Genomic DNA, 15330 nt, shown 5'->3' on the forward strand with positions numbered 1-15330 from the left:
CTAAAACAGGGGCTAGGTACAGGTTTGCCTTAAAATACCATTTTCCTGCAGAATCATCTTGTTTTTATTTTGTGAAGAACCAGAAAGGTCTGCCTTAGTCTTGTCCCTTCCTCACTGACTCTGAGGAAGAATGTTTGCAACATGATATTCTTTATTCCATAAAGTAGCAGCTTCCAATTAGTCCCTAATAAGAGTCTCCAACTGATGAAACTACGGTGGAAATCAGAGGCAAGATCCCAATTTATCACAATGTAAGTGAATGGCAGGGATTCCATTAACCAATCAATCTTGCTCTCTTTTCCACAAAGGTCAGGCTGTGCTGTCCTGGGTTATAAAACATCATGTGTGGCTCTATGTTTCACTTAACTTTGTCCCAGATACATCAGGTTTGTTATGGAGGACTCACATGAAGAGTTCATATTTTAAAAAGCTGTTTTATGCTGTGACTGGCCTTGTTTCATAGCAGAGAAAACTGTTAGAGCACAATGCAGTCTGAGAACTGCTGCTTTATATGTTTATGTACAGAAAGATCACTCTGTGTCTATAACACATAACATTTTTGTGCAAAGGTCTCTTTAGAGATATTTTGTAATTATTATCTTTGGCTCAACCTATAAGGAATTAACAATTGTGTCTGGTTTTTGTTTAATGAAAAGATACTGTGATCCCCTCCTCTCCTCCTGTCTGTTATAACAGGATCATTTAGAAATTAGCCAAATTAGGAATGGATTTTGTAGTCGGCAATTCTTACATTGTTCCTTCTTTTTAAATTGGTTCTACTAAACAGAAAAAAAAATGGCCATTTTTTTTTTAAGTTTTTATTTAAATTTTTGATGGCTCCTTTTTTTCTTTGACTTCCTGATTAACTTTGAAATAGTGCTATATGAGAACTCTTATACATTTCAGAACAGGAAAGGTTTATTTGTGGTAATGATTAAAAGGCGATAGCCTGGTGGGTTTAGAGCTCTCCTTGCCTGTGAAACACCAATTATGAGGCTTTCCTTTTGGTCGTGAAGCCGGAAGCCAGTTTCGTGCTAGCCTACTGTGAGTATTGGTAAGTTCTGAGCAAACCTTGCAAAGACCACATTGCTTTTCAGGTCATACACGGCTTCTGATTTATCCCACCTAAGCCAACTTAAGACGAAATAAGATGGTAAATATGTCATGAAAAGTTTTCTTGGCAAATACCCAAGAGTTTCTTCTGCTCTGCTCATTAGTAATACTCCCTGGAATTTAGGGCTCTTGGGAAGCTGATGCCTTGTCTTTTTCTTCACGGTTCTGTTGGTGAAAAAGAGGAAGTTTTCTTTTATCTGTCCTTAGGTTCTAGAATACACTAATCTTAAATGATTTCAAAAAGTAGCACTGATGTTTGAGTTGTCTCTTTCATTTTCAGTTCCAAATCCTGGTGTCTCTTCTACCACATTGAGTTGGAAGCTTTGTGGAGATAGCAGTTAAGAGGATCATTATTCCCAAACTGTAGCCTCCTACTGGGACTGCTGCCATTTCCGCCTTGCTCAGAGCTCTCCTGTACTTTCATCTCTCTCCTGTTTGAGATGACTTATGTTCCCCAAACTTTATTTGGAATCTATCTCTTGATATAAATCTCAGAAATTTTAGTGACTCCCCTTATCTACAAATAAAATTCTATCTCATCACATTTTCCCATTTACTTACCTCAGCTAGCTTTAATCTCCAGGCTTCATCTCATGTGTACTGGGGCCCTTGTGTACTGTTTATGAGAATTATGTTTAGACTGTGGTTCATTTGCTTGACTGGCAAACCTCTCATCCAGAGAAGTTCCTATTAGATTATCCTAACTAGGGCTATTCTTCTTTATGCATTTGTATTTGAGAGTCTAGCCACACAAACACAGGATTTCTCTGCCTAAGGGGTGTGCAACTTAGATTACACTGCTTCTCTATATAATTACATTTTTTATCATCCAAATTCTATTGATTTCCTGAGCATGTTTTCATAGGCTTCTTGTATTTATTGGGTGAACAAACAGTTGCATGTATTCCAGAGTATAGGGATAGCATGATGTTCTCAACTACTGAGAATAAGTGGGAACTATATTAGACTCTGTCCCAGCAAAGGCCATTAAGGAAAGTAAAGGCTTTGGCCAAAACTTTCACTTGTGTTTGACACTTAGAGAATGAGTTGCAAGGCTCAGAACAAACCCTTCTCCTCCGTTTTTTGATGAACCCAAAACAGTACCATATACCTTTCACATAGAGATACCCTTAGGACATGTGTTTTGAAGAACTGAGATCTGTTCATCTCTCTTTATGCCTCTAACTTGTAAAACTTATGTTACCCGCCAGAAGGCAAGGGTTTCCATTTCAGACTCTTCTATTAAAACAGAGAAAGAAAGCTGTCTTTTCTCTCCTGATTTCTTGTGGTCATATTCTGTGACCCAGGTAAGTGATAACTCACTCACTCACTTTCTCTGTCTTTCCATTCATCCATCTATCCATCTATTTATCTAATATTTGCACCAGACTCCTGGACAGTATCTCATATACAGTAAGGGCAGAAGTGTTCTTTTCTGTAGTCAGGTTTCCATGGTGCAATCAAACTCCCTTTAAAACACAAACCTCTTGCAAAAATTTTGTTATAAATTTTTATTGTGTAAGAATACTTAACATAGGCCCACCCTCAATACATTTTTAAGTATGTAATAAAGTATTTGTAATCCATAACCACAGTGTTGTAGGCTGGTCTCTAGAATTTATTCATCTTGCATAACTTAAATTTTATACCTATTGAATAACATCTCCCCATTTCTCTCGCCCCAGCCTCTGACAACCACCATTCTATTCTTTGCTTCAAAGAGTTTGACTATTTGAGATACCTCATATAAGTGGACTCATGTAGTATTTGTCCTTCTGTAATTGGCTTATTTCACATAATGCTCTCAAGGTTCATTCATAACCTCATTTCTGAAGAGCTATTGGTTCAACTCTTCCAGAGTTTTCTGGAAGTATCAGTGATAATTGGGATGGGGTTGTTCTTGTTTTGTTTTGTTACTTCAGCTTGACTGGTAACTGCAATCTGTTCTATGAAAATCCAATGGGCCACCGTGACAGTAGACTCTGGCATGCTATGAGCAGTCTACAAAATATCATCTGATTTTTTGTCATAACACAGCATGGCAGTGGTTGGCATCTCTCAGGGTATTGGAAAGTCACTCTAACCCTGGATTGAGTTTCCCTCTTTTATTCTATTTTTTATGATTGTTTACATAGTGGTAAAGTACAGAGTGTGGGCCTTATAGTTCAACTTGCCCCGAGTTGTCTATGTCAATATGTTACCTCAGTTCTGTAACACATATCAGGCACAGAGAGAATCTGGTCAGTGCTCATGCGCACACGTGTGTGTGTGTTAGTGCTTTACTATAGAATATCATACACTTTATAGGATTTGCACAATAATCATTTTTTTTGATTGTCTATTACCATGCAGTTTACTTTAAGACCATAGTTTACTTTCATAGTCACTTAAATGACACACAGTAAGAAATGAAAATCTGCTATCAGGAAAATATAGTATTAATGAAGAAAAAAAAGCTAAGGCATTGCTTCTTGTTTGCCATTATAAATAAACTACATTAGCACAGATAACTGAGCTTTAATCATGGCCTTTTACGTGAGGGCCTGGTGGCTCCCCAGTATTAAATACCCTCTGTAAAGTTCAGGTTGTGTGTGACACCCTTGAAAGAGGCAGAAATATGGAGAAGGGGAAGAAGTAAATGCATGGCTTGGGGCCCTACTTAGTCTCCATACCCATCCCTACCTCCACCCCCACTTTGGGGAGGAAAAGAGGACCATGTGGATGACAGAGCTGGTTAAGCTGTGCGTGGATATTCATCTTGATTCTGATGGCATTATGCTTAAGAGATCATCAGTGATATTCAGACTGGAGGTAATGGGTTAAGTGCTAATAGAACATTAGAAGAGGAAAAGGAAAAAAAATCTGGGGTTTAGAACTTCTCAGTAAAAAATATTCTTCAATATTCACTTTAGAAAAAGGCTATTCTGTACAACATACCTTGTCTCAAAATAGAAATAGTAAGGTGATTTCAAGGCATAGCCTCATTGTTAGTCCATTTCTTCTCTTCATTGTATGTAAAGGCTGTAGTTCCCAGAGCTTTTGATATAAGGATCTTTCACTTTTAGCCAACCTGGATTGAGAAACTTTCTAATGAGGAACTTCAAATTTAGCGGTACTTTCAAGTTAAATTAAAACTTCATTAATCACAGCATTGCCTACATTCCTTTGAGGAGTGGTGATAACAGTATGTCTGAGATTATATTATTCATTGAGACTATAGACAAGGTTTGGTATGGGAATGCACTTATGGGCCCCTCGGTACAATGCTACAGTTCTCAGGGTCTGCACATCCAGCTCAGAAAGCGCTGTTTTTAGGAGATGAGGAATGTAGCCACCACTTTTACTGTTCTAATCAAATACCCATTGGCTTTAAAGTTCAACAGTTTGTCTACAAATTTTGCAGATAAAACTCAGTCAGCATTATTAGGTTTGTGTTTAGATTTTCCAGTGTGAAAACTGAAAAGAAAACATATAATGCATATTTAAAACCAATGGTGAATCTCACAAACCAGGCATGGGGATAAGCTCAGGGCATTCTCAGGAAATCTTTTCAAACGCTGTGTAGCTGAAGAAGCTAGTGTGAGAAAATGTCCTGGAAGAGGAAAACAGCCAAGGTCTCATACTTGAACATCAAGGCTGGAACTGACAGTTGCCCACTTCACAAGTATGGATCGCTGTACTGCGGATTTCCAGAAAAACCTGACTCCAAATGCTGCCCTCTTGAGCAACACATTGGACAAGTGCTGAACGTAATGTTTTTCCCAGACACCAATTTAAAAGCATTTGTGGATTTTTTAAATCTCCCATTCACATCAAGAATTGCAACCACGTAAAAGACATAGTCCCTGCTCTTGCTTTAAACATGGAAGTTGGTTTTCAGAGATACTTTTTGGTTTTTCGAAATTATGAAAAGAGACCCCATACATGAAGCCTTGAAATGACTTGCTTGTGCAGTATTTTTTTATATGAAGTAATAGCCATAATCTACTATATAGATATCTTTGTAATTCTGTTCTTGGTTTTCCCTTCTTAGGATTTATAAATATTAGCATTATCTTCCTCATTGGAAAGATATCCTCAGAGCATGGTGATATGCCCGAAACAAGTTAAACATGCAAAACCCAGCACTTTTTTCGAATCACCAATCTCAGCTTGAGGACCAGCCTAGTCATTCATCAGCCATAAATGGCTCAGAATCTTCAAATTTTATTTATTTTTACATGGAAATAGGGATTCTACTAATGTGTAACTTAAATGATCATGATGGTTGAGACCTGAGACATAAAATGTCGTATAGAAGCTATAAAGTTATATGCAACCTTATGTGGTGTCACTGATAACCTGGGACCAGTGATGCTGTAAAACGTGGGTGCAGTTGCATTAGGACTGAACTTTAGCACTGCATGTATTACATTATGCACAGACAGGTATAAATTCATGATTAACAAAAATGGAAGCAAAAGTTTATTTACATAAATGTGATATTTTTCAGTCATTCAGATATTCCTAATGGAGGAGTACCTAATTTAGTTGTAGACTGAAGAAGAAAAGGGGCAGATTTTGGTTAAGCTGAGGGAGGCTGTAGCATGGAGGACCCTTCTGAAGGGAAACAGTGGAAACTGGAGGCTGAAAGAGAGGAAACAGGCAAGTAGAGAAGGGCTGGGGAGAAGTTCTTTGAATTAAGAGATGAGGGTCTTAGCCCTGAAGGAAATTTGTACATCTTATGTTAAAAGCTCACAACATTTGAGGCAGAAAGGAACCCATAGTGCTTTATTGGTCTCACCACTCTGAGAAGACCACTTCCTCTCACACTCCAGTGGTACAGACCTGGCTCTGATTTGCAGGAATTTCTGCTCCTAGATGGGGTTTTGAACCGATGTCAAGTTCTACTGATTAATCTCAGTCCCCAGCATGGAAGTCTACAGCCTGAAGACTTTTACCTGGGCGTTGTTGACTGGCAGCTTCCCTGGAGCAAAGGGTTATTACCACAGAAAATTGGAAGTCATAAATTTTCCTTTCTTCGTTTTTGTTTTGATTGTGGTTATTGTTTGTTTGCTTTATTTGAGTCCTTAAGCCCTAGGACTCTGATAATTAATAATGACATCCGCTGAGCACCACTGAGTCCCTGCTTCCAAGTGTAGGCCAGGGAAGTCAGTTTATAGTTGGAGACTGGTATCACAAAACAGTACTTAGTTAAACTGATCAGTTACAATGAGTGGAGATGTATTTAATAAATATTAAAAGACCGACTCAATGAGTAAGTTTATGATATGACTCCAGAACTAGCAAAATTATAAAAACACAATTCCCCATTGAAGAAGTAATAAATAAGACTCATTACTAGGAGAATCAAATGTTGCCTCTCAGAGGATTTAGATTTTTCAGTGGCATTTTTAGCATCTATAGCCCTATTAAACCCTATTATTTTCTTCCTAATTTGTGCCATTTAGGAATGATTTTCATTTAACTTTCCCATGGCTCATTTCTCTCCTTCAGAACATTTCCATATGATTCCCTGATAAAGTCCATGCTTTAACACATTTCCATTATGAAACTGTAATAAGCACCAACGAAACAGCAATATGAAATGGCCAGAACATAAAGGACTGACAGGAGAAGAAATTGGCCAGCTGGGTAGTTAATTTTTATTCTGGAATGCCTACTGCACTTTTTGCCGCTTCTGGTTGTTTTAACCCTCTCAATAAGATTCCTTGCCTGATGGACAAGGACTGTAAGGAGACAATTCTCACAATTCTTTTTTATGTTTATTTTACTATGGGGGGGGGGCGGGGAGAGCACGCGTGAGTGCATGTGCATGAGCGGGGGAGGGGTAGAGAGCGAGAGGGAGACACAGAATCTGAAACAGACCCCAGGCACTGAGCTGTCAGTACAGAGCCTGATGTGGGGCTTGAACTTGGGAATGGCGAAATCATGACCTGAGCCAAAGTCAGACACTTAACCAACTGAGCCACCCAGGCACCCCTATTCTCACAATTCTTAAAGGACATGGTTTTTCCCCATAACAAAATCATCAAGCGGTACCTTTTAATGACACAGTGATTGTTCTTCACGCCAGCCCATAATGGAAAGGAGAGGTTTTTATTTTTGTTCCTCCTTATTGTCCTTTGGGCTTTGCAAAATACCCCTTACGTGTTCTGTTTAGTGGGCCTGTGTTCTCTGGAGAATTACATGAGGGCCAATTAGCAACTGGGCTCCCTTAAAAAATTAGTTTCAATTCAACAATTACTTGTTGAACACCACTCTCTTCTCCATGTCTTGTGAAAAACAGGCATATGGAAACTTAGTTCCTGACTGCCTAAAACTCAAAATTTTCTTTAAGTAGCCACCTAAACAAATGCTGATTATACAGGTTTGACTTTGGTTAGGACCAGAAGCATCAGGTATGAAAAGTACAAATTGTGTTTTTCTGAGCTTATTCTCTCCATATTATTTGAAGTAAAAAGTAGACTTATTATATAAAGTAAAAAGTACACATTAAGACCAAGGTGAGAAAACGAGTTAAAGTGGTGTGAGAAATAGGAAACATTTAGAGAAAGAGTCAGATGATGACTTTATTGAATGTGCACGTTCCCCCAGCAACACACAATGAGGTTCTAACCTCCAGCATTGTCCCGGCTGTGTACATGTGCATCCTGACGTTATAATCTGGCTACAGGTCTACTGAAAACTGAGACAGCCAGTGAGTACCAAAGATATGCCAACTAGGGGTCATGGGAAAAGCCTTGCGGAAGCGGTGGGGTTTACTTGGGCTTTGAAGGAAGGGTAGGGATTTATCAGCTAGAAGTAACAGTATGAGCAATATTAAAATAGCATACACATCTAAGGGGGAAGAAAAACAAGTAAATCCACGTGACTGGAGAATCTTTTTTAAGAGTTGCTTTTTTATATACCACTGGCCAAGAGGATGGGTCAACATCTTCCTACCTAAATATGCTCCCTATCTTCCAACAGCTTTTCATTGAGGTTGGTTACTCTGCTACAGGTGTAGATTGCAGAGCATAAAGAGTAAAAACAGTAAACCAATATATGACCAGACATTAAAACGTGTATATTAGAGGAATATGCAACTAAACAGGTTTTCTTTCTCCCTCCCACCCCCATCTGTCTTTGGGGTTTCCATAGGAGGGAAGGTAGTCTAAGCTCTGCCTAGTACTGATAGCTTTAGAAATATAGGCCTCTCTCAACATATTCCATCCATTTGCTTTCACATTCATACATGAGGTATGGGAAAACACTTTTTTAATTAATATTTTCATCTACCCCATTTGTACCAAGTTGGTTTGGCAGGCTTTCATGCATTTCATATGAAAGCCAAAGAGCTTTACTTAAATGGTCTGGTACCTATTGAAAGTTTATAGAACAAGCCCATAAAGTCAGTGCAATCTTTATTTCTTGGTATAGTTGAGTTGACTAAACCCTCAGCTGTCATCAGCTCACTTTCCAGGTGTCTGCTCAGTTGGGTTCCTGTCTTTTCATTTTTGTCGATTTTTCTCTTACATCTACCATGCTAGAAGTTTTTCAGGCAGACTTTTCTCCCTTACAAGTTATTACCTCCTTATTCTAATGTAGATTCTGCTTCCAAACCTTTCATTCCATTCTTGGCAGCCTTCGCAGCATGAAATGTGATTCTTTTATTACTTAATTCCTTACTTTCCTACACCCATTTCCACTTCTATTTCCCCATCTTCTTTCATTTTGCCCTCATATATTTTTCACTTTGTGGTTTTCCTTTTCCTTGTGCGCTCTAGGTGAGAGAGCCAAATAGAACCCCACGGTTAAAAATAGTTTCTGACATTATTTGTGATTCCTAAGATGTAGTCTCCCAAATAACCTTTTCTCATTTGATTTCCATCTAACATGCTGACGGTGCTCCAATCTTGTTTTCTGATTATCCCATTACACAGTGCTTTCCCTCACATTTAGTGGAAACTTGCAAGGAACAGTTCTGTTTGGGTAGCATTGCCTAGTCATCATTTATGATTTTGTGGAATTAGAAAGGCAGTGGGAGAAAAGAACTCAGGCCTAAATTTTTGTTTAAAAGGAAAAGCATTAATTAAGTATTTTGGTAATAGGTTGAATCACTCTTCATCAGCGTGCTATATTAGAGCCCTCTCTGTGATCTAGAGTAACCTATCACGCAATGAAACATTTTCTTACCAAGGGAGAGTGCTGTGCTCTATATCGACTAATGCATTTTAAATTCAGTCTTAAATAGGCAAACTCAATTGACTACCCATTGGGATACAATTGTAGGGGGAAAAAATCATCACAAACAAATGCATAGGAAGTAACCTAAGAATTCATTTACTGTAATCATTGTTTTTACCATAAAAGTGTAAATATTCACAGTCAGTAATCAATCATGCACAACCTTTACTAGTCTAGCAGTGTTTGTCTTATGTGTGTGTGTGTGTGTGTGTGTGTGTGTGTGTGTGTCTGAGTGTTATAGCTGTGCTCTGAAAACATCCTACAAATAGCTGAATTCATATGAAGCCACAATACCCAGGAGGCTAAATGATTGCCTGTTAGCATTGATCATTTGGGGGCATAAAAAGAAATTTCCGGTGCAAATAACACCACTTTTCTTATGCATTCTAAGGACCTCTTATATTCAAGAGTAAATTTTCCTTACGTATATTTGTTTCAATTGACATCTTAAAGTACATCTGAGAATACAATACGCCATATAATTGAGAGCTGGACCGTCTAATAGATGCTGTGTGAGGTCTTCAAGGAAATGAAATGGTAATGGAATTCTTATTCTCAGTGGTAGGAAATGACTGTCCTTTGTTCTCTTCTGTGAAGGCATACCATCAAATCTTAGTTGATTTCGCCTGTATGTTTCTTTAGGCAAGTCAGTAATTTCAGAGAAGCCAAATACATCTCGCTTTTTGGGAGTGTAATTTGGCTGTTTTAGCCAGAGTATAGTTCTTGGGTTATGTTCATCAGGCATTATTAAAAGATAGGCTGTTTTCATATACCTTGGGTAGTTCCACATAATTTTTTTTTCCTTTCCTATTCTTGCTTGGCAGGTCCATGAGGCAGTCCCATGCTACAGTGAATGCAATCAGTATTCCTGGGTTGTAGAACACTGGTCTCCATGCAAAATCCACAATGAGCTGAGATCTCTGCGCTGCGGAGGAGGAATGCAATCTAGGAAAATCAGGTGTGTAGAGATGGAGACACTTGGGAAATGGGCCTGTGGAACTTATACATTTTTATAAAAGAACAGTGTTGCTTATCCAAGTACACTCTGATTTTTACACCGCATACTCTGGCTTTTGCTCATCATCAAGTATCTGTGGAAGCATATGTGCCCTAACTGCCATGTGTATGGTGGGATTTCCTCTGCAGTTCAGTCACAGTCCTTACTGTTTCCTACAAGTGACTTAGGTGGGAAAGCTAATTGCATGGAGCAGGCTGGCATCCCTTCACTGACTCATAATCAGCTATAAGTAAGTCTTAGCAGTTACGGAGATTTTGAAAACAGGAGATTTTGGCTGTGATTTTGCTCTATGGGTAGTAGAGTTGATGGACATGATCTTAATTTTGAATGTCAATGCATTGAAAAGCTCAATTTAAACCCTCCCTATTAGCCCTGGAAACTAAAGTCTGAGAATATTTATAAACAGTAGCAATGAATTTTAATACAAAGAAAGCACACCTCTGAAAGAACTTAGTGAATTCTGGGTTATTTACAGAGCGGTCTTCTTTAATGTTTTTGTCTTGTAAATACAGCAGTGATAAGCAAAGGAAAACACTTGGTCTGAATTTGTCAAAATGTCCTATTCAAAAACGATTTGGAAAGAAAGAATTTCTTTACCAACTGAGGATAATGGGAATAAATGTTAGAGACTGAACAAGCAAAAACTAAAATATTAATGATAAACAATGGTTAGTATGTGAATTCAAGAAGAAAATAGAGTTTAGCCAATTATTGAATCGCATGAGCATAGGGTATCATTTTGTGAGATTTCGGAAGCTCCATGTCAAACGGACAGTGCCCAAAGCCTGTTAACTCCCTATTGAGTTCACTGTTGGATTGATATCAGTTGCCAAGGCAGAGCCTGCTTGTATGTGTTGATTGTTACTGAACATCAGTGAACCTACTTTATTCCGTAAGTCAGTATGCACCCACAGCCACCATTTCTGTGACTTAGTCCCAATGTTGCAAAACCACTGATAAGCATGTTGGAAGAAATAGCTGTTAGTGAAACTATAGATGTGCTCCTCCTCATCAACCTAAGTGAATGGCTAGTAGAGAAATTGTCTTTTTGTCACTTTGTTCAGTCCCCTTTCCTCTTGGGACTGGTGTGCTCAGGTTGTTGCAGACTTTTTTCTCTTCAGAATCTGTGTCTCCTGTGTCTTGTTCTCATGGTTTTGAGAAATGACTGATCAATCTAGCTTATCAAGGAACAAGCAGCTGAGCTGTGGTACCTCCACTCTCATCCCAGATAGGCCTCTTACCAGTACTAAAGCAAAATCTCAGGAGAGAAAGGAAAGCTTTAAGAGAATAAATCACTACCAACAGAACTGTGGCATGCTGATTGAGGAAAAACATACTTAAACAAGAAGGCGTTTAACTTCTCAGCTCAAACATATAGAGCTTGATATAATAAAAGTAACACAGCTACTGAATATCACTCTGATATGGGTTAAATTGCATTCCTTCAAAATTTATGTATTGTAGTCCAAACCTTGAGAACCTCAAAGTTTGGCTATATTTGGAGACGGCCTCTTTAAAGAGGTAATTAATGTTAAATGAGGTCACTGGGATGGGCCCTAATCCAATCTGACCCATGTCCTCATAGAAAGAGGAGATTAGGACACAGACACAAAGGGAAGACCATGTAAAGCCATAGGGAGAAGACAGCCATCTGCCATCTACAAACCAACAAGAGGGGTCTCAGAAGAAACCACCCTGCCAGCACCTTAATCTCAGACTTGGAGCCTCTAGAACTGTGTGAAAATAATTTTCTGTTGTTTAAGGCACCTAGTCTGTGATATTTTGTTGCAAATTTTGTTCTGGCAAATTTTGTCACGCTTTATGTGTATAATAACATTAATTATGGGAAGCAGATTTTCCAGGTGTGTTGCATTCCAAACCACTACTGACCTTAATAAGATGCTGTTAGAATGAATAAAATAGCTTATCCTTTCTCTTTCTTGAAACCTCTAATCTGGAGGACATCTTCACAGTTCATCTTGGGTTGCAATCTTCAATTAATTCAAAAAATATTCTGTGTGTCAGGCAGTCTAGGCACTGGGGATAAAATGAACGAAATTTTCTATCCTCAAATAACTTGAAACAGTAGGAAAAAAAATAAACACATAAACATAATGGAATGTCTTTACTATGAAATGCCAAGAAAAAAAAATTGGATTGGAATGAGTGGGGATACTGTTTTGGAGAGGTTCGTCAGCAAAATATTGAAGCAGTGATCTGAATAAGATGAGAGATCTGAATGAATATAAAGATCTATAGAAAGAAATCCCAGGGAGAAGGAGTGTCCAAAGCCAGAAACCTTTTTTGGCTCGTTATAACAAGATGAATAGCAAGGTGTTCCATATGGCTGGTGTCACTACTCAAATCACACAGCCTTCTAAAACAATGTCAAAGAATTTTTTTTCCAACTGTTTGAAGCTATGAAATGTTTGAGACAAAGGAAATTACATAGTCTTATTTGCATTTGAAAGGACCTTGTCGGATGTAGTGTAGAGAAGGTATTTTGGAGTACATAAGTAAAAGCTGGGATGAAGTTTTCAGGGACACTGATGGTTAGCTTGGGCTTGGTAATAATGAAGATGGTAAGCAGGTCACATTGGACTATTCTCGGAAAGTACAGACCACAGGATTTATTTATAAAGTGATTGTAGAATGTGGAAGAAAGAAAAGCATCAAAGATGATGGCTAGGTTTTAGTGCCTGAACAATCATAGGAATGATGGTGCCATTTGTTGAGATGAGGAATATTAGAAGTGAGTTTCAGAGAGAAAATCAAAAGCTAGCTTTTGAACACATTAAATTTGAGATGATTTTAGCCATCCGACTGCGACAGTACCATTTTGGAGTTCAGAGAGAGACAGTGGTATAAATTTGTGCATCAACAGCTTATACATTTGGTATATATTGATAAGAAAAGACATAAGAAATGGAGATCTGGGGAAATCCAATATTCATGATGACAACAAGGAGAAAACTATACAAAGGCACTGAAAAAGAATATCTGGAAAAGGAGGAAAACCATGAAAATGGGAAGATAGAGGGTTTTTCAAGAAAACAAAATAATCAGTTGTTTCAAATGGTTGTCAGAAATTTACTAAGATGAGAATTGATTGTTGAGTTTGGCCATGTGGATTCTGTTAATGATGCTGATAAAAGGTTTATCTGGATTAGTAATAAACATATGATTAATGTAAATTCAGCAGGTGGTTATGGAAGAAGTGGGGGGGGAAGCATGTGGAGAAAGCAAATATAGACTAGCTTTAAAACAGTTTTGCCATGAGTTTTGAGGAGAAATGAGGTGACAATTGAAGGGACATATGGCAAAGAAATTGATGATGCAGAATATGTATCTGCAGGGGTATTTTCATTTTGGAACATCTTCAATATCAGTCTTTTTAAGTCATTACTCTTGGGCTTGTCAGAACCACCAGAAAAGTCTCTTTGTAAATCATGCATGAAATAGATAATCCTAGCAGCCAGTGTTTCGGGAACCTAATGAAAGAAAGCTGTTGATGTGGTAGACAGAATGGTGGCCCCCTAAAGATGTCACATTTTGATCACTGAAATCTGTGAATATGTTAACTTACATAGGAAAAGGGACTTTGCAGAGATGATGTTAGGATTAAAAAGGGAAGATATTCCTGGATTGTCTGGGTGGGGACAATTTATTCACAAGGGTTCTTAAAAGTGGGAAAGGAAATATGCGAGAAAGGGAAATGTAACTACAGATGTAAGGCAGAGAGAGATGCAAGTCTGCTGGCTTTGAAGATGGAGAAAGGGGCCATGCCCAAGGAATGTGGGTGCCCCTAGAACCTTTAAAAAGATAAGGCAGTGGTTTCTCCTCTAGAGCATCCAGAAAGGACTCCAGCTTTGCCAAAGCAATGATGTTAGCCTAGTATGATCCATGTTGTATTTCTATACGATAGAATTGTAAGATAATAAATCTGCATTGTTAAAACTTCTAGGTTTGTGGTCATTTTTTTCAGTGTGTTAACTCATACTTAAACCCTTATTTTTCAGTATGATACTCCCATCCTTAAGTGAGGCACGCATCTTCTAGCCCAAAGATTCTTTTTGTGACCCCTCCAGATAATAAACCTTCAGTTACCTGCAAGGGGAGTAGAGAGGCCATTGACTATCCTTGTGGACTGGAAGTAGGAGGGAGTCTGAGGGCCCAGGTACTTCTTAAACACATGATCAGTAAATCTTCCAGGTTTTCAGCCTCACCTTCAGCCATATTTCCAGAGGTACTTGGTGCCACAGTTCCTGAAATTTTTATGTGTTCTGGGGTGTAAATGGAGTTACTTCCTTTGTTTTTCCTTGAAGTCTTAGTATTCAGCTTTCTTGGTATGTATGCTAAGTTAGTTACCACTAGTTCATCTATTTTCTATTTGCTGCTTTTGTCCTTTTCCCATGTTCTTTGTCCTTGTAGGGAAATGCCTTGGGTTTTTGGGTTTTCTTTGTTTGTGGGCTTTTTGTGGATTTTGTAACAAATTCTTTTACTATTGTTTTTCTGGCGTATTGGGAGTGAACAAAGGCTAATGCAAACACTGAATTGGATGCCACTGACCAGAAGTCTGATCTCTTCTTTCTCAGTGAAATAAATAATAAAAGAACATCAGCTGAGAGCATGCAGGCAAGAAGGAAAGCAATTTCCAACTTTTAAGTTTGTCCGGAGTAAGACACATAAGATATTTTGTGGTCTTTACTTCCACTATTGATTCTTACCACAAAAGAAATTAAAGTTCATAGATGACTCTATACAATGCCTCCCTATATTAAAAGGCATTACTTACATCTTCTCTCTCCTATTCTACATTAACCTCCTTTATACAATATATAGTCTTTCATTACTTAGCACCTCACAAAGCTTATTTTGTTGTGTACAAGGTAATGGACTAGTTTGCCATTTTCCTGAATTAAAAACAAAACTGTATGGCAGTTGGTTGAGCGTCCAATTCTTGATTTTGG

The 15330-nt window shown here is 38.2% G+C and overlaps 1 protein-coding gene across 1 annotated transcript in view; it reads left to right on the forward strand.

The window, feature by feature from the left end:
• Positions 1–15330, forward strand: part of THSD7B (thrombospondin type 1 domain containing 7B) — a 747555-nt gene that overhangs the window by 630023 nt on the left and 102202 nt on the right. Inside the window, exon 15 of the mRNA XM_042997047.1 lies at positions 10167–10300. Coding sequence (XP_042852981.1) covers positions 10167–10300 — 134 coding nt within the window. The remainder of the gene's footprint in view (positions 1–10166; positions 10301–15330) is intronic.

Source organism: Panthera tigris, chromosome C1 (assembly GCF_018350195.1).
Source record: "Panthera tigris isolate Pti1 chromosome C1, P.tigris_Pti1_mat1.1, whole genome shotgun sequence".
NCBI lineage: Eukaryota > Metazoa > Chordata > Mammalia > Carnivora > Felidae > Panthera > Panthera tigris.